This window comes from Cucurbita pepo, chromosome 20 (genome assembly GCF_057944985.1).
Source record: "Cucurbita pepo subsp. pepo isolate OVF chromosome 20, ASM5794498v1, whole genome shotgun sequence".
In the NCBI taxonomy this organism is placed as follows: Eukaryota; Viridiplantae; Streptophyta; class Magnoliopsida; order Cucurbitales; family Cucurbitaceae; genus Cucurbita; species Cucurbita pepo.
Window position 1 is genome coordinate 10009470 of NC_141817.1, and position 26714 is coordinate 10036183.

The window sequence follows — 26714 nt, forward strand, 5'->3', positions numbered from 1 at the left end:
GGGGTCTCATAATCCACCCTCCTTGAGGCCTAGCGTCCTCGCTGGCACACTGCCCAGTGTCTGACTTTGATACCATTTGTAACAGCTCAAGCTCACCGCTAGTAGATATTGTCCACTTTGGCCCGTTACGTATAGTCATCAACCTCACGGTTTTAAAACGCATCTACTAGGGAGAAATTTCCATACACTTATAAGAAATGTTTCGTTTCTCTCTCCAACCCATGTGTGATCCTACAAATTCAATCCAATTGAATGAAAGAATCTAATCTAATTGAACCTGACTGATTGATCTAAACAAACTGAACGATTCAACTAATTCATAACCCTCTAAAATGACCGTTGAACCAAACACTTTGAACAGACTAGCTTCTCCTTTGTGCGATATGGGTTCTCATAGTGACAACGCACTTCTTCTAGGCGATCTATGGAAGTCAAGGCACGATCAAGGTGCCTAGAAGTGAAGGCTATCGACTTAGAAGACATTCAAGCTAGTGGCGATTTTGCTACCACGAAGATGTCTCATCAAGTCGAGAAACGACTAAGCCAACGTTTGTAGGTGCATGATCAGAGATTTGCAATGGGTGTTCACGAGGGACAACAACATTGTAATTGAAGAGATCAAAATGGATAACCACGAGCGATGGGTAAGCAAAAAATCTCACGCGACACAAAAGAGGTCGTAACAAAACTGACATCAAGCCAAAATCAAGAGCAACAATTCTCGTTACATAATTCAATTATCATTTTAAATTTATGTAATTAAATTAATTTCAATATAAAAAACTTTTTAATTCAACAAATGGTATAAATGGATTGAATCACTGAATTAAATTTTTAGGGTTTCTGGTTCAAGTCCAGGATGGCCCAGCTATGCTAAAGAAAAGAATAAAGGAATAGAAAGAAGCATCTCACTCCTCCATGCAGGCCCCACTTGGTTCGAGGGGATATAACTCAGTTGGTAGAGCTCCGCTCTTGCAATTGGGTCGTTGCGATTACGGGTTGGATGTCTAATTGTCTAGGCGGTAATGATAGTATCTTGTAACTGACCGGTGGCTCACTTTTTCTTCACCATCGTGCTAACAAAATCTTTTAATATAAAAAATATTATACAATTTTTCTCATAAAGATTCTTAAAATAAATTTAACACAAACTTTAAAAGAGAAAAAACAAATAAAAAAACAAAATCAACAATAAAACCCTAAAACAAAACAACACAATCGAACATCAATTTATAATACAGAAATAAAACCAATTTCAAAAGCAATAGATGAAACTTCTCCCACAATACACCTTGAAAATTAGATCAGGTATTTATCCACACCAGCATTATTCCGGCGACGGCGGCAGCTCCGGTGAAGAAGGCCGACATTCCGGCAAGCGGAACGGCGGAGGAGTTGTCATCGGTCGAATCCTTGGGATCCTCAGAAATGGCCTTGGCCTTCTTCTTAGACTTCTCCGGCGCGGGAGCCGGGGGTGGTGGGCGGGGCTGGAAGATGCCAATTGGCTTGAGAACTGAGTCGATCTGGTAGACGGCGAGCTGGTTGTCGGAGTAGACGGTGCCCGAGATGGAGGTGTTGGTGAGGCCGGAGGAGACGTTGACGGAGTTGCCGGAGGTGCTGACGTTGAGAGGGAACTCATAGGCGTCGCCGGCCTGAGTTCTGACCGGATTGCTGACTGTTTGGAAGTTTGAGAGAGAGAGGAAAGTTGGGATCATGTGGAATTGGAGAAGCTCTACTTTTTCTTGGTCGTTGAGGGAGTTGAGTGTGCCTGTTTTGTATTCATCAATCATTCAATTATTTCAACTATTTAAAAGTTAATGGCATATAAAAATTTTAGGTTAAAAAGGTCGGGATAGAGATTATATTTCTAGTGTAACAGCACAAGCTTAGTTGATATTGTGCTCTCGGATTTTCCGTTGAAATTTTTAAAATGAGTCTGGTAAGGAGAGGTTTCACATCTTTATAAAAAAATGTTTCATTTTTTCTCCCCAACAGTTGTGGGATCTCATAATCCACCCTTCTTCGGGACCCAACAAAGAATGTTCATTCTCCTCCCCAACGGATGTGGGATCTCACAATCTACCCCATTCGGGGCCCAGCGAATAATGTTTAGTTCTCCTCCCCAACGGATGTGGGAGCTCACGATCCACCCCCCCTTCGGGACCTAGTGAAAAATGTTTCGTTCTTCTCCTCAACAGATGTGCAATCTCACATTTCACCCCCCTCGGGGCCCAGCGAAAAATGTTACGTTCTCCTCCCCAACTGATGTGGGACCTCACAATCCACCCCGTTCAGGGCCGCGCGTCCTCTTGCTATCACTCATTCTCTTTTCCAATCGATGTGGGATTCCCCAATCCACCCTCTTCGAGTCCCAACATCCTTATTGGCACACCGCCTTGTGTCCACCCCCCTTCAGGGCTCAACCTCCTCACTGGCACATCACCCCATGTCTTACTCTGATACCATTTGTAACGGTTCAAGCCCATTGCTAGCAAATATTATTTCTTTGGGCTTTCTCTTCCAGACTTTCCTTCAAGGTTTTTAAAACACGTCCGCTACTAAAAGTTTTCACACCTATATAAAAGACGCTACGTTCTCTTTTCCCGCGCCAAGGTCAGATCTCACATCTTGATCCCTACCCCAAACCCAACTGATCTCATTTAAATTTTTCTTTATAAAAATTATTAAATTTATTAAATTTTTTTTTTTTTTTTTATTATAGAAACTTTATAAGAAAATAGAAATTATCAATTAAAAATTATTGAAATGAATATTTTAATATATATATATATAAAGGTGAAAAAAAAAAAGCTGTTCTTTAAAAAAAAATGTAGAATTTCATAGAGATAGAAAATGAATTAGGAGGTGGTAATAAAGACCCGAAAAGCTTCCACATTCCCGACTCATTCCATGAACATCTCTAAAATCAAATATTAAAATAATCTATTATCAACAGAAGAAATAACTAATACTAATTAAATTCAATAATTATATATATGGGGAAATAAATAAATAAAATAAATAATAAATAAATAAAAAAAAAGGTACCGGATTGGAGGTTGGAGAAAGCATTATCAGTGGGGGCAAAAATGGTGAGTTCAGAATTGGAGTCATTAAGCTGAGTGTTGATTTGGTTGGCCACTTGAGTGCTCTTCAAAAGCCTTATCAGAATACTGAACTGCCCACCCTTTTCCAGTATTCTTGATATATTCATCGGCGGCGGCGGTCCCGGAGCCTCCGCCGGCGACTGCCCATAACTGCCACCAACGAAGAGGTAGAGAAAGAAGATTACGAGAGAGAAGAGGCTGTTCATGATCCTTCCCTCTCGATTGCCAAAAACACCAAAAAAAAAAAAAGAAGATTATTTTGGTGGCCAAGAGGAAAGGACCCAAAGGGCCTTTTTATACAAAGCTGAGATAAAGGATGGGAAAGTTAGGTGTCTACGTCAAGCTTCTAAGAGGGTGCGTTAGGACATAGCTCAGAGAAGCTCAGCTCTTTTCATGAACGATTGTGAGATTCCACGTCGGTTGGAGGGGAGAATTAAGTATTCCTTTTAATAAATGCGTTTTAAAATTAGTAAGTTGACAATATTTAATAGGATTTGGCTGTTACAAATGGTATCAAGGCCAAATAGGGCAGTGTGCGAGCAAGGATGGGTGGATTTGAGATCTGAGGTTTGTTGGGAGGGGAATAAAGTAATTATTATAAAGGTTTGAGAACCTCTCCCGTAGGCCAGTTTTAGAATTGTGAGGCTGACAGTAATTAGCCAAACTGTAAGGCTGAAGATAAATAAAAAATGCTTGTAAGAATAAATTGTTTTGATTATTATTATTATTTGTTTAAGTATCATTTTGGTCTCTAAACTTTTGTGTTAGATTTTGGTTAAAAATGTCTCAAACAAATTAAAAGACGAATTAGATGGGGAGGTTGGGTCGAAACTGTGAGATCCCACGTCAGTTAGAGAAGAAAACGAAACATTCTTTATAAAATGTGGAAACATTTTCATAGCATACGCTTCTTGAAAACTAAGAGGGAAAGACCAAATATGACAATATCGACTAGCGATGGACTTGGGTTGTTACAAATGGTAACAGAGGCAGACATCAGGCCATGTGCCTCGAGGACGCTGGGGAGTGGACACTAGACAGGGTGCCAGCAAGGACAATGGACCCGTTCAAGAATTTTAAACTTTTAGTAACCATTAATAATTAATAATTTATTTAAACAAATAAAAAAGTTAAATTAGAAATGAAACTTTATGTAAAATTATAACTTTATATTGTATTTGAAATCATTATTTTTGGATCTTTTCAAAACAAGAAAAGCTTTCATTACTCTTACTTCATTTTATACCTTGCGACAATAAAAAAACAAGCTTTTTTCTTCATTTTCTTAAAATAAAATGGTTTGTTTTCCCATCGTTTTCAAAATAATTAATGAAAAGATCGTTTAATTAGGATAAATCGTGTTTTTAATGAGTCGTTTCGAATATATATAAATCTAGATTAGACAAGTTTAAAAAGCAAACAAATGGATAAAAATTAGGCCAAAACTAGCAAGTTGAGGGCGATCGGAGGTTTGGTCTGAATTTCATCATACCCTCGAGCTGTGAGACAAAGGGAAGATTTAACTCGAGGCAAAACCCAGGATACAGGGTCGTCCCAAGGCCAACCCTAGCTTTGTCATGATCGACCATCTCAAGAGCGACCTAAATGGATGTGGTCAAACTTGTCATATAAATATATCATCATGACCGATAGAAAGTAAGTCTATATTTTCTCTCGAAGACTATCATCTTCTTCCTAAATCTAGTTATTCACTATTGAAGGTACGTAAAGGTTAGGTGTGTTACCCTATCTGAATTTTGCCATCAACTATTTGTATCGTCTGTGAGGAAGGAAATAAAATATTGAGACCTATACATAATTTTTGAAGGACGAGCAATAGATTGGTTGACATAAACTTGGACGAAGACAACGTCTAGATCAAACTGATATATAAATAATATTCTAGTAAATAATTAAGTTATTAGCCGACAACGATTTTTTTATTATTATTATTAAAGGAGGAGATGAATTCATAAGTACTTTTATTATTTTTTTATATCCTCGACTATTCCCGAAAACGACGTACTAAGATAAATAATCTGGCACGCTCCTTAGATTTATTTATGGCCCTCGAGAAGTCAAGGTGAAAATCTCATGTACGGTTCCATAACAGCGATAAGAATAGAAATGTTGTTACCGACTATTATGATCTAACAGTTTAAGTACAATTGACATATTTGAGGCTCTAATCAAAGAAAAGTAAGGTCATTGTTCCTCTTAAAAGCTTAAGTTTTCATATGCTTTCACTCTCCGAATCAAAACATTGAAGTGGGTGCGGCAAATTCCGCATCGATATGTAGTCTTTACCTCTATGTAGGTCATCATTTTTCTCGTAAATCTACAAATTCACAGATAAAAAGACATGAAAGTCAATGTGTTATAGAGTCAGCTGCTTATTTATAACTTGATCAACGGTTATACATACTAAAGCTCTATATGATAAATGACATATAAAGTAAATTGTCATAAATAATAAATAGCTATATAAAAATTTATTTATATGATAGATAGTAATATATAATAGATGGTTATTACGCAGAGGTTTGAAAATGTACTTTTTGTATTCTGTTTCACTGTATGTACGTGAAGTCATCAATACAAATCTTTTAGCGAAAGCTCTTCTTGCATTTTCTCTTCTCTATTCTTTGCGTTCATCTAGATCGAGTGTGTGCATTGTTGTGCGATCCTAACATTAACCTGTTTGAAATTTCTGATCAACCATTCTCGTTAAAATTATTTATTGGATTCTTTTTTAAAAAATATTATATATTATTATTTAAAAATTTTGAAGATGAACTTGTTTTACCTTTGTTGAAAACAATAGAGAAATGATTAGAGAGATAAAGGAGATGAGATGTAAGAGCAGATAGATTGCTTGTGAAAGCAGAAATTTGAAAGATGATCATCATTGCTTAACTTTCACTTATATAAATATTAATATATAAATTATTTGTAAAGAAATTTATATGGTTTGCCACAAACTTAAGCAATAAGCTATCAGATTTTAAATGTTTCATGAATTGTAATGATTTTGAATTGGGACCAACCCTCTTGGGAATGTTTGCTCACAATGCTTTTTCATTTGGATCTTGAGCTCACTATGTAAACCAAGCTTAAAATACATCTCCATTTTTATGTGCTCTATATAGCTTGTGGTGAAGAATAAATTTTAAAATGATGATTCTCGAGTTCTCGAGCTTGGTCGTTAAACAGGCTCGATTCAAGCTCAAGAAAGAAAAAACCTAGAAGCAAAGTCTAGTAAGAAGGTTTAAAGTGTTATGGATGCAACATGCATTTCTTTTCTTTAAGTAGAGTTCTGTTGTGAGATCCTAAGTTGGTTGGGGAGCGGAACGAAACGTTTCTTATAAGAGTATGGAAATCTCTCCCTAGCATATGCGTTTTAAAATCGTGAGGCTGTAAGCGATATGTAACTGACTAAAACGGACAATATCGGCTAACAGTAGGCTTGGGCTATTTCATATGGTATTAGAGTTAGACACAAGATAGTGTGTTAGTGAGGATGTTGAGAGATCACACATCGGTTGGAGAAAGGAATAAAGAATTTTTTTATAAAGGTGTGGAAACTTTTCCCTAACAGACTATTTTAAAATCATGAAGTTGACGGTGATATGTAACGGGTTAAATCGGACAATATCTGTTAGCGGTGGGCTTGGGATATTACATGTGGTATCAGAGTCAGACACCAGGCGGTATGCTAGCAAAGACGTTGAGCTCCCAAGGGGGTTGGATTGTGAGATCCCACACCGGTTGGAGAGGGGAACAAAGCATTCTTTATAAGGGTGTGGAAATCTCTCCTTATCAGATGGCAACGTAACGGCCCAAAGCAAACAATATTTGCTAGCAATGGGCTTAGGCTATTATAAAGGTGTGTCAGTGGACGCTAGGCTCCCAGAGGGGGTGAATTGTGAGATCCCACCTTGATTAGAGAGGGAAACAAAACATTCATTATAATGGTGTGGAAATCTTTCTCTAGTAGACGCGTTTTAAAACCATGAGGCTGACCACGATACATAACGGGCCAAAACAAACAATATTTGTTAGTGGTGGGCTTGAGCCATTACATCTATTATGCAAATTATTCGGATATTATGACCAACATTTTGAACGGAGAAACTTATACTAGGTCGAATGCAAGATTGTGTACGAGGTTAAGTTGTGTGTTCATCCAAATTCTTGTTTTTATAAGATTTGTGGTATTATTCTATAGTTTCTTCTCGTGTCCATTGCCAATTCATAGTCATTGAGATTCATAGGCAATTTGGATCTCATAGTACCCTCTCTTTCTCGATCCAACTCTTCCACGTATTCGATATATATTCTCAAGCTTCGGGAGGATCTTACTACTACATCATTATTTATTACATTTTACAAAACATATTAAAATCAGAATAACGGATGACTCGATCTTAAATCAACGTTGATTGGTAAAGCTAAAATTTGTTCTTGAATCAATCTTTTCAACATTTATTGCACAAAGGTTTCAGAGCAGGTAATTTCGCAAAAAAATTTCTTACTATGATTCATAACGCTAAGCTGAACTAAAACTTATAAGAATCTCGAAAGAAAATCTATATGTTGCACCATTTTATTGTTAAAAAAATATATATTTAATTTTTTTTTGTCTCCTCTTTCATCAATCGTCATCGTTATTGTCTATCCCTTCATTTTTTCTTTCTTTGATTCTTAGACAGTAACGATGACGATTGATGAAAAAGTCATCCTATCATAATGACGAGATGGTAATGACGAGCCATCCTATCGATTGGTAGCAACTTTCAATTTTGGTTGGTCTCGATTCATTTATGTACTACTCATTTACTTGTGTATCACTAGAAATTCAAATTTCAATAGTTGAAATTCAGAAACCAAACTCGTTAATGGAAGCAATAAAATTGCCATTTTAGTACATCATAAATTGCTACAACACTCTTCTTCCACACATCTTATCCTCATCGATATAAGGGCAAAAAGATAATTTAAAGACATGATTTTCCAAACAAAAAAAAAAAAAAAACAATCTAAGACAAAACAAAAAGACAGAACAAGAACAAGAACAACAGCAAAGAAATGTTGGTTTATGGTTTCAACATTTGGGAAGATCAGCTGGTGGAGGCAACAGCTTCTGATTAGGGAGCTTTCCATCCAACACCAACCAAGCCATTTTTAAGCCCCAACTTGTGTGTACCTCTAAGTGACAATGCATGAACCATACTCCTATATATCCACACACAAACAAAATTAAATTAGCTTTTATAGAAAGCAAATGTTTAATGAATACGTTGTGTACGTTAATTCTAGACTCAATTTTGCGCGTTAATTCTTAATAGAAGCGTTTATGGGTGAGGACAATTTTTTAGATGCAACCCAATTGTTCGGGTTGTCAACTTTTTAATCTCAAACAACCTTTGTTAAATAATAAGTCCAACTCAACTCAACCTGACCATCAAATCTTTGAATTAGATTAGTTGCGTAAAACATCTATTAATTTATTTTTAAATATACGTGTGTATATACGCGTGTGTGTATATGTGTACGTATATATGTACAATTATATGTGTACTTATGTACACATATATTACAAAGAAAAATATTTTTTAAAATCTGCAATAAATTCGGGTTAGTTTCGTTCATCCTAAAATAATTATAAGAAAATTTATGAACCAACCCAGTTGGTAACCGAACCTAAATCATATGAATTAGGTTGAGTTGAGTTGATCGAGTTCATCAAAGTCTTTTGAACACCTTTAACTCTTAGTCAAAGTTCAAAATAAAAACTTTGTAAAACGACTTTGATAACTATATGAACTTTAGTTATATATACCCTAAACCCTAAACCCTAAACCTTATTTAATTACGAGAAACAAACACAAATTTTTAAAATTCAAAAATAAAAATGAAATGGGTGTCGAGAAAAAGAAACTCGTGGATAAAAAAAAACATTTAAAAGCTTAATTTTGAAAAGAATAAATGATTATGATAAACATGATGGTAAAGTTGAAATCTTTCATGTTCGTAATGTATCAGTTTAAGCTTTTAGACCGAGTTGATTTTACCAACCTGGATTATCAGCGAGAAACCGAATAGCGACCCATCCTCCCGATGGCACACCGACCGTGTTCCTTTCAACGGGATCAACAAGGTTGAAATTTGGAGGGTCTTTATTAGGATCAAAGTTCCCAAATCCTTGTCCAACCACAAAGAAATTAAAGCCATGCAAATGAAGAGGGTGACTTTCAGCTCCAAGAATACTTGTGTCTTGCATTATCAACTCCACGCTTGTATTAAAAGGCAACACGACCAACTTTGTCCCATTACTAACCATAGTATTGTTTGGAGGGCTACCAGTGTAATTAAAAGGAATCAAAGGATCATTTGGAAAAAATGGGACATAAACCCCATTAGATTGCCCTTTGTAATGAGCTTGAAGAAGGGCTGTATTTGGCATTACAAAAGAAACATTGTTTATTGAGGCTGCAAACATTGTTCCATTTGGTCCTTGACATGTTTGGTTCTTTTGGTTACAAGGGTTTGTCCCGAGCCCGACCGTGAAGAAAAATTTCTTGTCGATTTTTTGAGGAACATTGGCGGGAAACTTGGAGTTGGCTAAGCTTCTAAGTTTTTTGGTGTAATTTGTAGCGAAAGAAGTGTCGTTTAGAGCGGGAAGATTTGGTTTGAAAAGTGGTAGGTTTTTTGGGTGTTTTAAGGTTTCGTATTCTAGGATTCCTGCAACGGTGGAGTTGTCGAATGTTCCTTGACCTGTTACGTAGGGTCGTGCTAGCATTAGAAATGAGGCGTTTGGGAAGTGGGATTTGGTGTGGAGGAGGAGGTTTGTGGTCTGTCCTGGTGCTATTAAAAGAGTGTTGGTTTTGAAGGGTTTGATGTAAATGGCATCCACATCAACTATTGTGAGGGTGTGGTTTGCTATGCTGAAGAAGAGTTCGTCGTTTAATGCTGCGTTGATTAGACGTAGAAGATATGTTTTTCCTGGCTTCACTTTTAGCTTTAATGTATCTGCATGGACCAATCATTGAGAACAAAAGGTTAGAAATTTGTACGAACATCCCTCGGTTTTGGATTCCGAGTCGAAACTAACAGATATTGTTTTTTTTGTACTTTTCCTTTCAGTCTTTCTCTCAAAAAATTTTAAACGTGTCTAGAGAGGTTTCTACACTTTTGTACAGAAAGTTTTGTTGTGGGATCTCACAATCTATTCCCCTTTGGAGCCCAACGTTCTTGCTGGCACACCGCCTCATGTCCATCCCCTTCGGGGCTCATCTTCCCCGCTGACACATCGCTCAGTGTCTAGCTGTGATACCATTTGTAACAGCTTTAGCCCACCACTCGCAGATATTGTCCTATTTTGGTTTTCCCTTTCGATTCTCATCAAGGTTTTTAAAACGCGTCTACTAGGGAGAGGTTTCCACACCCTTATAAAGAATGTTTCGTTCTCCTCCCCAATCGATGTGGAATCTCACGGACACTGACACACCACCTCGTGTCCACCCCCTTCGGGGCTCCGCCTCCTCACTGGCACATCGTCTGATGTCTGGCTCTGATATCATTCGTAACAGCCCAAGCTCACCACTAGTAAATATTTTCCTTTTTAGGCTTTCCCTTTCGAGTTTCCTCTCAAGGTTTTAAAACGCGTATGCTAGGGAGAAGTTTCCACACCTTTATAAAGAATGTTTCGTTCTCCTCCCCAACCTATGTGGAATCTCACGGACACTGGCACACTGGCACACTGCCTTGAGTCCAGAGGCTCAGCCTCTTTGTTAGTACATCGCCCAACGCCTGGCTCTGATACCATTTGTAACAACTCTAGCCCACTGCTAGTAAATATTATCCTCTTTGGACTTTCTCTCTCGGGCTTCCCCTCAACATTCTTAAAACGCGTCTGCTAGGGAGAGATTTCCACACCCTTATAAAGAATGTTTCGATCTCCTCCTCAACCGATGTAGAATCTCACAAAAACAAGATACGAGAAACAAAACCATCACCAAAACAACTCGAAACACATCATTTTCCAATACCTTTAGCGGAGCAATTATACAAAGGTCCGGGAAGACCATTCATTGTATAGGCATCAGATACATTCGGACCTCCACCCGTTTGCAGAGCTTGGCTAATAACCGCTTCAGTATCCGCATTCCACCACTCCCCTTTTCAAACAAAACCATATCGAAACAAGTCGAGGTCATTAGAAAGCGTTTAATCGCAACAATACACAAAATTTATAGGGTTTGAGAGATTAATTAAGAGATAATGAAGGTTAATTACCAAAGATGATTGGGAACTCTTTGTGGGGTTTGGGAAATGGATAAGGAACTCCATGTTTAGGAAGAATGATAATAGGTCCATAGAGTGTTGATCTTAGCCAAGAAATGTGAGCATGCCAAAATAGAGTTCCTCTTTGCCCAACAATGGTGTAATTATATACATAACTTTGACCACTTTGAATTGGACATTGGGTTATGTATGCTGGTCCATCAGCCCAACCTGATCTTAGTTGTCGTATTCCATGCCTAAACTCAAACAAAACAGCTCATAATGTTATTAGGTTGATGTTTTCTCGTACAAAAAATACTCATTTAGGCTCGAGATTTTGAGTCTAGTTTCTGTTTGGTCTTTAAATTTTAAACTGACTCCTTAATTTTGAGTTTAATTTCCATTTGATCCCCTAAACTCGCGGGTCAAGAAGTTTTTGTTTCAATTTGGTCCCTAGTTTTTAAGGTTTTAACTTTGACCTTTGACTTCCACTAAATACTCACTTTCTTTGGTGTTAATGTCTATTAATGAGAGAGATCAAATGAAAACTAAACTTAAAACTTGTAATAGCTCAAGTCCACTACTAGCTGATATTGTCTTCTTTGGACTTTCTCTTTCGAGCTTCCCTCAAAGCTTTAAAACTCGTTCATTAGGGAGAGGTTTTCACGTCTTTATAAGGAATGTTTTGTTCTCGAGGTGAGATCTCACAATCCACCTCCTTAGGAGCCAACATCCTCGCTGGCACACCGTTCGATGACTGGCTTTGATACCATTTGTAACAGCCCAAGCCCACGCTGACAGATATTGTCCTTCCTGGGTTTTCCCTTTCGGGCTTCCCCTTAAAGTTTTAAAATGCGTCTACTAGTGAGAGGTTTCCACACCCTTATAAAGAATGTTTTGTTCTCCTTTCGAGCTTCCCCTTAAAGTTACACCCTTATAAAGAATGTTTTGTTCTCCTTTCGAGCTTCCCCTTAAAGTTTTAAAATGCGTCTACTAGGGAGAGGTTTCCACACCCTTATAAAAAGAATGTTTTGTTCTCCTTTCGAGCTTCCCCTTAAAGTTTTAAAATGCATCTACTAAGGAGAGGTTTTCACACCCTTAAGGAATGTTTTGTTCCCCTCTCAAACCGAGATGGGATCTCACAAAACTCGAAAGTAAAAATTGAAACCACAAGAAAAATAAACTCAAAACTCGACATTTTTTTAAACTTAATGACCAAACGAAAACCCGACTCAAAACTCCGACATTTTTGTTTGGTGAATTTCATCATGAATGTCAATGAGAATGAATATCAAAAACAAAATTATACCAATGAATAGATATGTTGTTGGAGACATGGTTAACCACTTTGATAAGTAAACGGTCACCCTCTCTAGCAAAAATACGAGGTCCAGGAAACTTCCCATTCACTGTCACCATACTCTTTGTATGGCACAAACGTGTCACATTTTGCAATTTAATCTGAAAAACATCCAAACATACAAAAACATTCCCATTTCATTAAACTCTTCAAAAAAACAGACAAAAATCAAACAATAAAAACACATACTTCAAAGTTGTAATGTCTGGTTACGCCTGCAAATACCAGCTCAGGAATCACAAATGAACTCAAAATGAAGCAAAACAAGAAGACAAGGCTGTGATTTGAAACACCCATTTCTTGGAAGAACAAGATCTTTGGAGATTGGTGGGTGATTTTGTGAAAGGATTTATGAATATGTTTATATATATAGTGGAAAAAAGTGATGTTTTTGGTTGGTAATAGGGTTAAGATCATCAAGAACACACTTAATTTTGATATTGACATGTGCATTCTAAGAGGGAGAGGGCCAGCTAGGGTTGTTAGAACAACTTAGAGTAGTGTCCAAGATAATCAATGATATTACATTTTTATGTTCTTGTTCTTGTTCTTCAATTAATCTCTTTCAATTTTTCTTCTATCTTGTAAATAATCATGTCTTTGTTGATCTAATGTGTAATCCCCATCATGTTTTTATTAGGTAAACAAATTATTTACTTCAAATCAAATTAGCAGGCAATACGTATTTAACGACCGCCTACCGCTACCAGATATTGTCTTATTTAGGCTTTTCCTTTCAGGTTTCCCCTTAAGGCTTTAAAGCGTCTGCTATGAGAAGGTTTCCACCCCTATGATGGGTGTTTTATTCTCCTCCCCAACCAATGTGGGACATCACAATCCACCCCCTTTCTCCAATCGATGTGGGACTGCCATCAAATCCACCCCTTTAGGGCCCAGCGTTCTTACTGACACACCACCTCATGTCTATCCCCATTCGGGGAACAACGAGAAGGCTAGCACATCGTCCGATGTCTGGCTCTAATACCATTTGTAACGACCCAAACCCACCGCTAGCAGATATTGTCCTCTTTAGCCTTTCCCTTTTGGGCTTCCCCTCAAGGCTTTCAAACTCGTCGGCTAGGAAAAGGTTTCCACACCCGTATAAAGAGTGTTTTGTTCTCCTCCCCAATCAAGGTGGGACATCACAACGTATCAGGCCAAAACGGACAATATTTATTAGCGGTGGGCTTGGACCATGACAAATAGTATCAGATCTAAATACCGGGCAGTGTGCCAGCGAGGACGTTGGGCTTCTGGTCTCAAAGCATTCTTTATAAGGTTAAAACTTAATTTTTATTTGAATATTTGAAATTAATTTCATAAATGTTAAATAATTATGATACATTAATTAATGAAATCATAAGTTAGTAAAAGGATACTAAATAGTTTATCATTAATTGATAACGAATAATAATATATAATTTTAATTGAAGCTTAAGTTGTAAAAATTAAAAATTTATACTAAATTATTTGAATTAATTAAATATATTTAATAAAATTCTAATTTATTACAAGTCTTCGTAAATACCCAATTACATTAATTTATATGGATTAATTTTTATATAATCTGATTGAAACCTAACTTTTATAGAAATAAATTTACTAAAATAACCCCGACTTTTCTATATATTTAATTTTCTCCACTTTCAATAAATCTTAAATTTAAAAAGCCCCGAGTAGTTCATCGGATAAATTGATAAGTCGGGCATTCTCGGCCCACCAAGCGAAACCGGTGCTTTCTTGGTCACAACCAGCTAAAGCTAAAGTTCCATTAAAGAGTGTTTCCACGGAGTAGAACCTCCTCAGGGAATATAAGGTTTTCATGAGGCTGATCTTGAGCCACCATCCAAACACGAATACGTTCGTTTAAGAGAATATTTTTGGTACAGAAAGTCTCAAATTCAGGATCTTCACAAGTTTCATCAAAATTAATTAAATAATAATGGTAATTTTTAGAGGAAATATAACATTAGAAAATATTATTAATAATGGCTATGTTTTTAATCCATATAATTGAAATTGTGTCTTTTTTCAATTTTATTTCTAAATCTTTTAACCACTTTAATTCTATGTTTTATTCCTTTTATATATAGCCCATTTCAGGTTCACTTGGAGCTTTGGCAACTACGGTAGGATCCAAGAATAACGTATGCCATATATATCTGGAAATGTTAATCGATTTATGGGTTTTCTTTCTCGCAGAGTGGCATACCGAAAAAAAAGGCTCTTCTCCCCTCGGTAAAGCAGCTTCGCTCCTCCTTCGGTTAGCACGTTGCAATAATGAATAAAAAAGAATGAGATTAATTCAGTCTTCAATTTTTAGGTGAATGAATTTGGATATCGAGATCCGACAGTGGTTGCCAGGCTATATATATATATAAAAGGAATAAAACATAGAATTAAAGTGGTTAAAAGATTTAGAATTAAATTGAAAAAAGGACACAAAACACGACCAACAAAAGGAAAAGGTCAAAAGTTGACCTTTCATGCAAAGAAATAGTTGTTGGGATGGTTTGTCATATGAGTTGGTTCGGTTTTTGGTGATTAAAAAAATATAATAAAATAAAAGGAAAAGGGTTTCATATCAGTTCATAAGTCATTTTAGGGTTTGAAATAAGGAAGAAATAGTTATATATATATATATATATATATATATATATATATATATATATATATATATATATATATATATATATATATATATATTATTGCATGGAGTTTGGGGGAAGAGACGTGTAATAAATAATAATAAATAATTAAGATATGATATGATATGAACAGTTGGTTGGATAACCTCTTTTGAAGCTATTTTGTTTGAAGCAATAAAAACCAGAGACCAACGACCAGACATTATTCCTTTTTGTAAGTTACTATGTTTGTGTGTGTTTCTTGTTGGATATCTCTTGTTTTTCAATTTATTATTTATTCAAATGGCTGTGGAGCCACCATGTTTGGCTTGTACAATGGAGCTTGTTGGACCATGCAACCTCCATGGATACAACTAGGGATCAATGGATGGGTGATTCAACGTGGTATCGAGTTAGAGGTTTGGAGTGCGGGATTGGAAAACGTGAGAATACAAAAAACCTTTTTGTTTGGGAAGTCGGTCGAGCTTGCATGTGCAGGGTGTAGTGCCCTTGACCTTGAGCGACTCCATGGCTTGTGTGATGGGTTCAGCTGCTACTTGACTGTAACGACTCTAATTGTGATGTCCCACATTTTGGATGGGGAGGAGAACAAACCACCATTTATAAAAGGTGTGGAAACCTTCCCCTAGTAGACGCGTTTTAAAGCCTTGAGGGGAAGCCCGAAAGGGAAAGTTCAAAGAGGACAATATTTGCTAGCGGTGGATCTGGATCGTTACAAATGGTATCAGAGCCAGACACCAGACGATATGCTAGCCTTCTCGTTGTTCCCCGAAGAGGGGTAGACACGAGGCGGTATGCCAGTAAGAACGCTGGGCCCCAAAAGGGGGTGGATTTGGGGGCGGTCCCACATCGATTGGAGGAAGGGAAGAGTGCCAGCGAGAACGCTGGGCCTTGAAGGGGGGTGGATTGTGGTGTCCCACATTGGTCAGGGAGGAGAACAAGCCACCATTTATAAATGGTGTGGAAAAACCTTCCCCTAGCAGCATTTTAAAGCCTTGAGAGGAAGCCCGAAAGGGAAAGTCCAAAGAAGACAATATCTGCTAGTGGTAGATCTGGGTCGTTACATTGATAGCGGTGCATCTGGGTGTGCACAACGAGAACAACATACCTAGGTTCTAGAGATCAGTTTGTGGTCTTCTACTAGGCCAAAGATGCGATGAGAGCTTACAACTAGATTGCTTACTAAGAATATTTGTATTTCATTACTTTCTACATTTTCTTTTCCAGGTGCATGACGATGTTGGTCGAGGCGAGGGGGTGTTCGAGAGGACCTGGTATCCTTAAGACAAGGTGTTTTTGGAAAACGGTCATAAAATGGTAAAATTGGAAATTTAACCCACATGAAGTTTAATTTGCAAGGGCAACCCTAGTAATAAACTAAATTTATAAGGATAACCCTAAAAAGTGGCAATTTGTAAAAATGGCCCTAAAGGTTATAAATTTAGCAAAACAGCCCCATAATTAGCCCAATTGAAAATTAAGCCCACTCAATACTTAGCTAATTTGGAAGCTAGTTCATAAGATGACAAATTGATATATTTTGGGGTATAAAATGATTTATTTTCGGAGATAATTATCAAGTTATTAATTAATAATTGAAGAAATTTTTTGAGATAATTACAAAATCATCAACCATGGGATTGCCAAGTGGAAGATTCTTATTGGTGGAATTCAAATTTGAAAAAGCTTAATTGACCACGAAAATTGCTCAATTTTTATACTCACCTCGGGATGAAGAAGAGGATGACGTGGCCCATTCAACTGAACCGGCTAAGTCAACCCAAAATCTGACATTCCCTCGATATTTTCTCAATTTTAACCTCTTTCGAGACCGGCTAAGTCAACTCAAAGTTTAAACCATGTGTACTTCCACCATACTTGAAACTAAAAATTCAGATCGATCCACATATCCAACTATATCACTACTTTGACTAATTATGAAAAGAAGTAAAGAAACGAGATTAATCGAAGGATAGATTATAGGTATGCTTACTCAGTTTTTCTCAAAGTTCGTCCTCTATAGACCACGTAAAAGTTTGATTTTGGTCTCTTTATGTTCATAAGAACGAGATCTACAAGTCTTGTGAAGAGAATAAAACTTGAAAACGCAAGAAACACAAAGTGTGAATCGAGCCCGTCAATAAAAAATCTAGAATTTGGGCGTTTTTTATTGAGAGAATTAGCGTGTCTAATCTAACCCAAAAGTTTCTTGAGCTCAAGTAAGAAGTTTTTCGTGAAGAGATCGAAGAAAAACAACAAAAAGACAGCCCCATATTTCTTGTTGGAAGTTTCGGTCTAGAATTTTGAACTTTGAGAAATTTCTCGTCTACAACGAATCTCATCTTTAAAAACCAATTTGTACACTTTCGTGGCAAGAAGAGAAACAACTTTGGTGAAGAAACCAAAGGCTAAAAGTTGCTAGAACGTTGGAACCCATTGGTTGACTTTCGGTACGCTGTTCAAGTTTGAAATTCAGAACTTTGACTCAAAATTTTGTCATATATATAGATTGATTCGTCTTATGGGTCTTATACCATTAAATTAAGGGCAAGATAAGGAACAAATTTGTTGAAGAAGTCGAGAGGAGATGAGCTCTAAATCGTTCGAATCAAAAGCAATTTGAAATTAATTTTCTTGGTAAGTTCATTATCGAGTAGCCTACTTTAACACAATGTATCTTTCTGGTTTCTAAATCAAATAAACAGAAATTTGTCTCAAATGGTCAACAGTGTGTAGGACTACAAGATTCATGAAGAAATCGAGTGGAAATAATCATTGCATCGACACAAAAATACGAGTTTTAGAGGGGTCAAGAACTGTTTTTCGTGCATCAGTTGCTGGCCTGAGGTTTATGATGATGATGTGGCATCTCCCGAGGTGACCACGTCATCCCCTTTAGATTTTTTGGACACTTCTGAACTGGTTCACTTAGGCTTAAATCGGTTCCGCAATAAGTTTTGATGTTCCAATAAATAGACTCAGTTTGAGACCTACTAATTTTTTTATAGGAAAAATCAGCTTCGGGAAGGTCATAAAAAGTGAACTTGAACATGATTGAACACGTAAACAGCTATATAGAATGCCCTTTGCTCACTCTTTGGGTCAGTTCACCAAATTAAAAACTGATTTTCACGAAAATGTTTATTGTTCCCGAAACTACACTCAATTTGGCACCTACTCATGGAACTTGAAGAAATTTTAATTATGGGAAGGCCATGAATAGTAATCCCGAACACACCCGAATAAGTAAGTAGTCATATAAAGCAAGTTTCAAGAAATACTTATAGGGGTCAATTAGGATCACGGAAAAATGATTAGAAATCATGTTTAGGAGTCTAACCGACCTAGTATCATGATAGCAAGTCCCATAGAAATTGTATTGACTAGGTATCTCGTAGGGATGTTTAGGGCGCAACCCCTATTCATGAACTAGCAAAAAAGGGGTTAGAGTCTACTTGATACATGAAGTTTAATTGTCACCCACAAGGAGTCCCAGAAGTCGTATAGTGTTCTACTCGTGAAGGAGGAACAGAAGGTATACTGTTGCAATATATAGTTGACTATTCTAACTTGAGGAGAGTATAAGAACACGTAGTTTACTATTTCCGCCTAAAAAAACGAGGCAATAGGTAGTTTACTAATATTAAGAACAACAGTTGTTGCCCTACACCTCGTGGGAGAACCTTTCGATTATAACTCAACATGCAGACACATGTGGAGTTCGGTCACCATCTTAATAGCGAAGGACTCCTCCATACTAAACGGTACTAAACCGTAATTTAGAGCATGTTTGTGAGTGATTTTCAAATTATTAAAATAAAGTTTATAATTAATACAAACTTAAAAAAAAAAAAAAATAAAAACATTTTAATTTCTTTTTAATTTCAAAAGTATCTCTAATTTTTTTTAATTTTTTTTTAAAAATACCTTTTATTATTATTATTATTATTATTATAAGGTACCATATTTCAAAAATATTTAAAAAATTTTTAATGTAATATTAATACTCATATTTAGAAATATTTTTTAAAAAAATTGTAGATAATTTATGAGATATAAATAGATAGTTTTTGTCACTCTATTGAGAATAAAAGCATTATTAAACAGTGTTTTAATAAATGTTCAGGTATTAATGCTATTTTCTAATTTTAATGAGTATTTTTTAAACATGATACTAATTGCAAAAATATTTTTAATTTTTTATAAGTTCGAGATATTATTTAAAATTTTGAAAATTAACCGCATATATTTTTATTAATTTAACAAAATATATATATATATATATATATATATATATATATATATATATATATATATATATATATATATATATATATATATATATATATTATTTTATTTTTTTAAAAAAATTATTTTATTATTATTAATTTTTGTTATTGGTGAAAATCCAAATTTCGAGATTAAGCTTGTAAACCAGCTGAAACCTGGATCCTCGCAAAATCAGAAAGAGCCAAAGGGAGTCAACAAGTAGAAGAAGTCTACCCATCAAACGGCCAGAAAAACTTCCCCCAAAATCAACGGCCAAAGATCTCCGCCATCTCAGATGACAGTTCTGACAATGAATCAGCCACATCACAGCCGTCCATTATGCTGACTCTTTTTCTTATACCCCAAAAAGTCCACCTTCTCCCCATTACCCAAAATAACTAAAACCATTGCCATTACGTTCCACTCCCCTCCTCCTCCGTAGATCGAGAACCGCCCAAACCCCACCGCCCTTTCTCAATCCCACCGCCGCAACGCCGCCGCGTAACCCCGCCTCAATTTTTGCCCTACAACTGACAATCGACGGTTGTGGGTTTGTGTTTTGTTCATATCTGATTTTGTGCTCCGCTCCCCCCTTTTTGTTCTTTTTGATGATTGAGTTTTGTTGGATGAAATTTCGGCGATGAAGATGATGAACAACGGCTATAACAGTAGCTTCAACAGCAATAGTGTTGGATTGATGTCGAACGCGGCGGCGACGACGGCGTCTTCGTCGTCGTTGGCTTCGACTACGAACGCGAATTCACAATCGCAAGGCCTCAAAACCTATTTTAAAACCCCTGAAGGACGGTACAAGCTTTATTATGAGAAGACTCATCCTCCTGGCTTTCTCCCATTTTCCCATGGAAAATCATTCTCTCAGGTGCTTCTCTTTTTTTCTTCACTTTGCAATTTGATGTTGAAATTGTTGAATCCATCGTAATGTTCTTTGAATTTCTGCGTTGTCGATTGTTTTTTTGTTCTGTTTGGTTCGAATTCTAGGTGACTCTGGCGCAGCTTAAGGACAAGCCGGCGCAGGCTGGTCCAACTCCGAGCTCGAATTCTAGTGCGAGTGCGAGTAGTGGAGTGAGATATGCCGCTGCAAAGTTCCTTGGGGTTGGGGGTGGAAATGGGGTTCGAGCGATTGGCTTTGCAGGTGGTAACGGCACTGGTAAAGCTGTTAATGGAGCTAGTAGAAGTGGCTCACTGGTTGGCTCAAATGGCAGCCACTCCATTCTTAACCCCAACTACGATGGGAAAGGAACCTACCTGATTTTTAATGTCGGAGATACCATCTTCATTGGCGACCTTAATTCACCAGATAAGGTAACCAACTTCTTTGAATTTGTGCTATTCAGATTGATTAGTGTGTGTATTCCGATTATGAGTTTTCTGTTAGGAATCATGAATCTCCACAATGGTATGATATTGTCCACATTGAGCATAAGCTCTCATGACTTTGCTTTGGACTTTCCCAAAAGGCCTCATACCAATGAAGATGTATTCCTTACTTATAAACCCATGATTAACTCCTTAATTAGCCGATGTGGGATTCCTCTTCCAACAATCCTCAACATTTTCCTAGTGGTTTTTCAGGATCCTATAAAGTCCTTGCACTTTAGCAATTCAAATCCTATCTGTCATGCCTTTGATCCTGAAGCTAAGGATGGTCATGACCTACTTATTGGATTGAATTCTGGAGATGGTAAATATACTTTTTCTATGAATGATTTGTGTTTGTTGTTTCTGGAGTAAACTGTGTTTGAATTGCTCAATCGCTTTGCAAACTGTAGTGTACTCCGTATCTTTAAGGCAGCAATTACAAGATGTTGGGAAGAAGCTTGTTGGAGCCCAACATTATAACAAAGAGGGCAGTGTCAATAACAGGTAAGGGTATTAGCCATACTATTTTTTTAATCGTCCAGCTTCTTCGGCTATGTTTTCTGTTTCCTCATTGTGTGAAATGAGCATTTTCTGAACATTCTTGCCCATTCTACCTTGAGTATGAGTTACACTTCTTCTATGTGAGCTATGTCACAATCGCACTCTTGCGATAGTGATTGTGCGGCACTTGTTCTAACCAAGCGAACAAGTCAGCCGTGAGAAGTTCGGACACCGTGGACAACGTCGGTGTATGTCCAGGCCTCGAGTCACGTTGTGAGAAAAGGTTTAGATAACGTGAGCAAGGAAATACATTTGAAAACGATTTGAAGAAGTAAAGAAGGCAATGTTATATGACTATAAGCAAATAAAGAAATACCACGGCATAAATAGCATATAACTCAAGGTAGACATCCAGTTTCTAAAGATTAAATTAGTTGTGTGAAACTTTTCACATCGATTGTCTAGTGCGTTTATTCTTATTTTTTCTGTCATTTCAGGAAAGAGTAGGTGATTACATTCTCTTTTTTATTTGTTATTTATTAAAAACTGAGATTCTTTGTGATGATTCAATTAGAAAACTTTAATGCTTGCATCTCACTATAGTAACTGGGTTAGGAATTTGATACACAATGTTGTTCAAAATATTGTTGAGCATTCCCCATCCTCCTCCACCCTCATTGAGCATTATCAGTATGGGGATGTGGCATTTCTAATCATGATCATGGGTTGCAGTTTCTCTGCCTGAATTTGTTTTTGATGATGCAAAGACCAGTTTTCATTCAGAAACATGAAAGAATAAACTATGGTAATACTGAAAAAAAAAAAAAAAAAGGAATCTAACTAGTTAAATGTATCATAAGTTAGAAAAATGTTGGCCAGATATTGATCGACTTGAAATTCTACCTCTTCTCTGTGTTTGTCTTTGATGATTCTTTGTTATGTATGTATGATTATTGATATTGATTTGATGCTTTTGGCAGTCGATGTACCAGCGTTGCATGGATTCCAGAAAGTGATGCTGCTTTTGTTGTTGCTCATGCTGATGGAAATTTGTATGTCTATGAAAAGGCAAGCTTGTTTTGATAAATGTGGCTGTGTCTTTCTGCCCTTGTTGACTTATCCGTTCCACAGGATGAGTTGCTAAATTACTTATTTTTCAGGGCAAGGACAGTACAGTTGACACTTCTTTCCCAGTCATAAAGGATCAAACTCAATTTTCAGTCGCACATGCACGGTCCAGTAAGGTATTTAAACAGAATTATTCGACATTAATATTCATGCATTTCCTATAGTATATTATGCTGCAATGAACTTGTTTTTTTTTAAAAAAAATCTCATGGCTTGCTTGTGAATTACTGGAATCAAATTTGTATCAGGACATCAAAATTAACTTACAGATATCTTACAAATGTATTTATGTCCCATTTGGTTTAGATCATAAAATTGATGTTTATCCCACTCCATATACATTAATGAAAGTCACTGTTGTTTGATTGTAGCCAGGTTAAACAGTGTCATTCCTGTATCTTTGTTGTTTGGATTGTGGGTTCTTTCTTTTGAGGGTAACTTGCTTATAATTTGAATGGAATGACTAACATTCCCTCCTACACTCGCACAATAGAATTTAATAGAAGAAATTTGTAGATTGAATCCTATGTTTTTCTGTGAATAACACTGAAGTTTTCCTAAATAATTTGAGCAATGTGCTCACCAGTGACGCCTATTGAGGCGATCGTTCATGTTTGTCCAGAACCAGTTTCATTGATGTCTGGATATGGCTAGCTGTGAAGTGTACCCTGAAAAACACTTTAGAAACTACATTAAAAAACAGCCGGATTGGTTGTAGTGGCTTTATTATGTCTGGACAGAAAGAACTTTATGAATTGTGTGCTTCAGAAATCATTTAAGTTTTAATTGTCAGATGGGGATTCTTTTTTTTTTTTTTTTTTTTCAAGGGAAGTACTGAGAAATATTTTAAGAAAATATCCTTTGTTTAATTGTAAATGGGAGTCACTTAGCTGCTATACACTTAAGTGTTTTTTCTTGGTAATCTAGACGATACAATGATAGTTTCAGCGGATGCAATTTCATTTAAGATTTTTTTTTCCTGAAGAGTTTTGCAACCTACGTCTCATTTACTATGGTCTATGGTCACATGTCGAATTTTCTTACTGTATAACACAAGGCTCTCGAAGGCTTAAAGAAGTAATGTAACGTCACCTGCAAAAGGAAAAAAAAAGTGTTGAACATCTTAAATTTTTATAGTAGTGATGAACTTCAATGTATTTCATCCCAATTCTTTTACCTATTTTTTGCCAACTTATTCTCATTCTTAGCTATGAACTTAACCGACCCTGCCATACAACTCTCGGTAATTGCCATTATGTCTCTTGCTTTTTCTTTTCCTTGCGAATTATCAGAACAACTCCATCAAAAGTTTCTGTGATTAGATGCATCCAATGGCCTCTTCTATGTGTTTATTAATTTGTTTTTTAGCAGAGCAATCCAATTGCTAGGTGGCATATTTGCCAAGGGCCAATCAACAATGTTGCTTTCTCGACCGATGGAATATATTTGGCAACCGTTGGTAGAGATGGTACCCTCTTAATTACTGCCCCTAATGATCTGTTTAAGAATTTTCTGTAGACTAATTTTTAATCCTGATTGTAGGATATTTACGGGTGTTTGACTATTTGAAAGAACAGTTGATATGTGGTGGCAAAAGTTATTATGGTGCTCTTCTTTGTTGTACATGGAGGTATGTGGATACATGGTACTTCTGGAAACAGTCTTTTTCCATTTGCTATATCTTTGCTCATTATTGATGAAATTAGACATTTACTGATGGATCAAAAAGGTTTTTAATAACCCTTTAATTTTATTTCTCAGCGGCGATGGAAAATATATTTTAACTGGCGGTGAAGATGATCTTGTCACAGTATGGAGCATGGAAGATAGGAAGGTGGTGGCATGGGGGGAGGGACATAATTCATGGGTAAAATGTTCTTCAAGAAATTGAATGTCTGCAAATACACTTTATAAAGCAAGTGTTGTACTTCCCTTTGCCACTAGCAAGCTGTGAAATCCCAACAAAGCATTCCTTACAAGGGTGTGGAAACCTCTCCCAAGCAGACGCGTTATAAGAACCTTGAGGAAAAGCCCGTAAGGGAAAACCTAAAGAGGACAATATCTGTTAGCGGTGGACTTGGGCTGTTACAAATGGTATTAGAGCCAGACACCGGGCGGTGTGCTAGCTAGGACGTTGGGCCCCAAAGGGGGGTGGATTATGAGATCCCACATCGATTGGGGAGGAGAACGAAGCATTCTTTATAAGGGTGTGGAAACCGCTCTCTAGCAGACGCATTTTAAAAACCTTAAGGGGAAGCCCGAAAGGGAAAACCCAAAGTGAACAATATCTGTTAGTGGTGGGCTTAGGCTGTTACATAAGCCTCCTCCTATGATTACTGGAAGGGTCTATTCACCATGAGTAGATGCCTGCATTGATCACTTTCTGTTACTTTGGTGAATATAAGTTTAGATATTATTTATGCTTTTGATGAAAATTCTCTCTTCTTGGACATGATCTCCTTGGAAAAAGTAGGACAGGATAGCAATTTATCTAATATTATATTTTCTTTTTCTGTGTTGTTTCTTAAATTATATTTTTATGGTCAATGACTTTTACTTTATGGTTTAATATTTTCCTGTTTGATAACTAGAAATCAAACAAGAACGCTTGTCATCTCATAATGTTTCATTACATTGTCACTCTAGAATCTTATTCTGTTATTGGTAGTCTCAAGCTTTGGCATATTGTGAACTTCTCACTTCAGGTCAGTGGTGTGGCTTTTGATTCATATTGGTCATCACCAACTTCAGACGACACGGAGGAAAATGTCGTTTACCGGTTTGGTTCAGTTGGTCAGGTAATTGCTCTACCTTCGGTATGCCCCTTGGGTCATCGTGTGATTTCTCTTTTTCATCAGATAATTCTTCAGTGTAAAATATAATTTGGAAGCTGTGTATTTCCACAGGACACACAATTGCTCTTGTGGGACTTGTCAATGGATGAAATTGTGGTTCCCCTTCGACGATGCCCTCCCGGTGGATCCCCGACATTTAGCACCGGAAGCCAGTCAGCTCACTGGGATAGCATTACCCCATTAGGCACACTTCAGCCTGCTCCAAGCATGAGGGACGTTCCAAAGCTTTCTCCAGTAGTAGCTCATCGTGTCCATACTGAACCCTTGTCTGGTTTAGTATTCACCCAAGAGTCTATTCTCACAGCATGCCGAGAAGGACATGTGAAGATTTGGATGAGACCGTCCTCTGAAACACAGTCGAGCAACCCAGAATCTCTCGTCGGTTCTAGCACGTTGGCTAGTACCAGAGTTGGTTCCTCTACTTTGAAGTAGTGTTGCAAAATTCAGTTTCGACATACCGGGATCTCGCTTGTACATGATTAAGCCGTTCCACCCACTTGGGTCCTCTGCTATTTGGCAAATGGTACGGACAGTTTTTTGGGGTCTTCCTTATTCTAGAGATTAGGAAAGAGTATTACGTTTGCTCCACATTAACTCACTGCAAATTTGCAGTGGGATTAACCAATGGCTCTGCTTATAAACTCTTGTTTGACATATACTATGCCATAGAAAATGCACAGGCTATTGTTAACAGCGGGTTCGTAACGTTACTTCGATACATCGCTTCAGTACATCATCTAATAGGCGAGGAGACGATGAAAATAAGTTATCGAGGGAAAACTAAAGGTATATCATTGCCTAGTAATAATCATTTTATACCATGGAATTGCCTCCGACTAATGTGTATTTGGTTGCCATTGTAGTTGTTGATCTTGTCTATATCATTTCAGATTTCAGTTTTTGTTATACTGATTACAAAATGATTGATATTAAAATGGTTGAACTGCATTCTGGAATCTCTGGGTTCGTATCTGAGCTTCATAATTTGTTGCTTATTTTTCAGCATGTCGTGTTCTATGGTTGAAATTTAAACATTTTAAATTGTGGGTATTATCAAAAATACTTCATTTGTAGCCGTATAAGTCCACCGCTAAGCAGATCTTGTCCTCTTTTGGCTTTCCCTTTCAGGCTTCCTCTCAAAGTTTTTAAAATGTGTTTGCTAGGGAGAGGTTTTCACACC

General features: G+C 36.9%; 3 protein-coding genes across 4 annotated transcripts; 1 reads left to right on the forward strand and 2 right to left on the reverse strand.

The window, feature by feature from the left end:
- Positions 1-1206: 1206 nt before the first annotated feature.
- LOC111783154 (fasciclin-like arabinogalactan protein 11) lies at positions 1207-3379 on the reverse strand. The gene is made up of 2 exons (XM_087120413.1): positions 3049-3379; positions 1207-1768 (listed from the first exon to the last, which is right to left on the reverse strand). The coding sequence occupies exons 1-2, from the start codon at positions 3311-3313 to the stop codon at positions 1305-1307; spliced, it is 729 nt and encodes a 242-aa protein (XP_086976539.1). The 5' UTR covers positions 3314-3379; the 3' UTR covers positions 1207-1304.
- Positions 3380-8006: 4627 nt separating this feature from the next.
- LOC111782721 (laccase-17) lies at positions 8007-13078 on the reverse strand. Its single transcript, XM_087120815.1, has 6 exons — positions 12943-13078; positions 12703-12854; positions 11406-11650; positions 11159-11287; positions 9186-10139; positions 8007-8342 (listed from the first exon to the last, which is right to left on the reverse strand). Exons 1-6 carry the CDS (start codon positions 13048-13050, stop codon positions 8212-8214), a joined length of 1719 nt encoding a protein of 572 aa, XP_086976941.1. The 5' UTR covers positions 13051-13078; the 3' UTR covers positions 8007-8211.
- Positions 13079-20043: 6965 nt separating this feature from the next.
- On the forward strand, positions 20044-26370 carry LOC111784983 (uncharacterized). Of its 2 annotated transcripts, none has more exons than XM_023665479.2 (11): positions 20044-20550; positions 20670-20993; positions 21264-21372; positions 21461-21554; positions 22532-22619; positions 22712-22795; positions 24048-24147; positions 24222-24309; positions 24441-24546; positions 25385-25477; positions 25586-26370. In XM_023665479.2, the coding sequence occupies exons 1-11, from the start codon at positions 20311-20313 to the stop codon at positions 25964-25966; spliced, it is 1707 nt and encodes a 568-aa protein (XP_023521247.2). In that variant the 5' UTR covers positions 20044-20310; the 3' UTR covers positions 25967-26370. The 2 variants fall into 2 exon arrangements, with proteins under 2 accessions (XP_023521247.2, XP_023521248.2); XM_023665480.2 differs by having other exon boundaries at positions 20045-20550; positions 24051-24147.
- Positions 26371-26714: the final 344 nt, after the last annotated feature.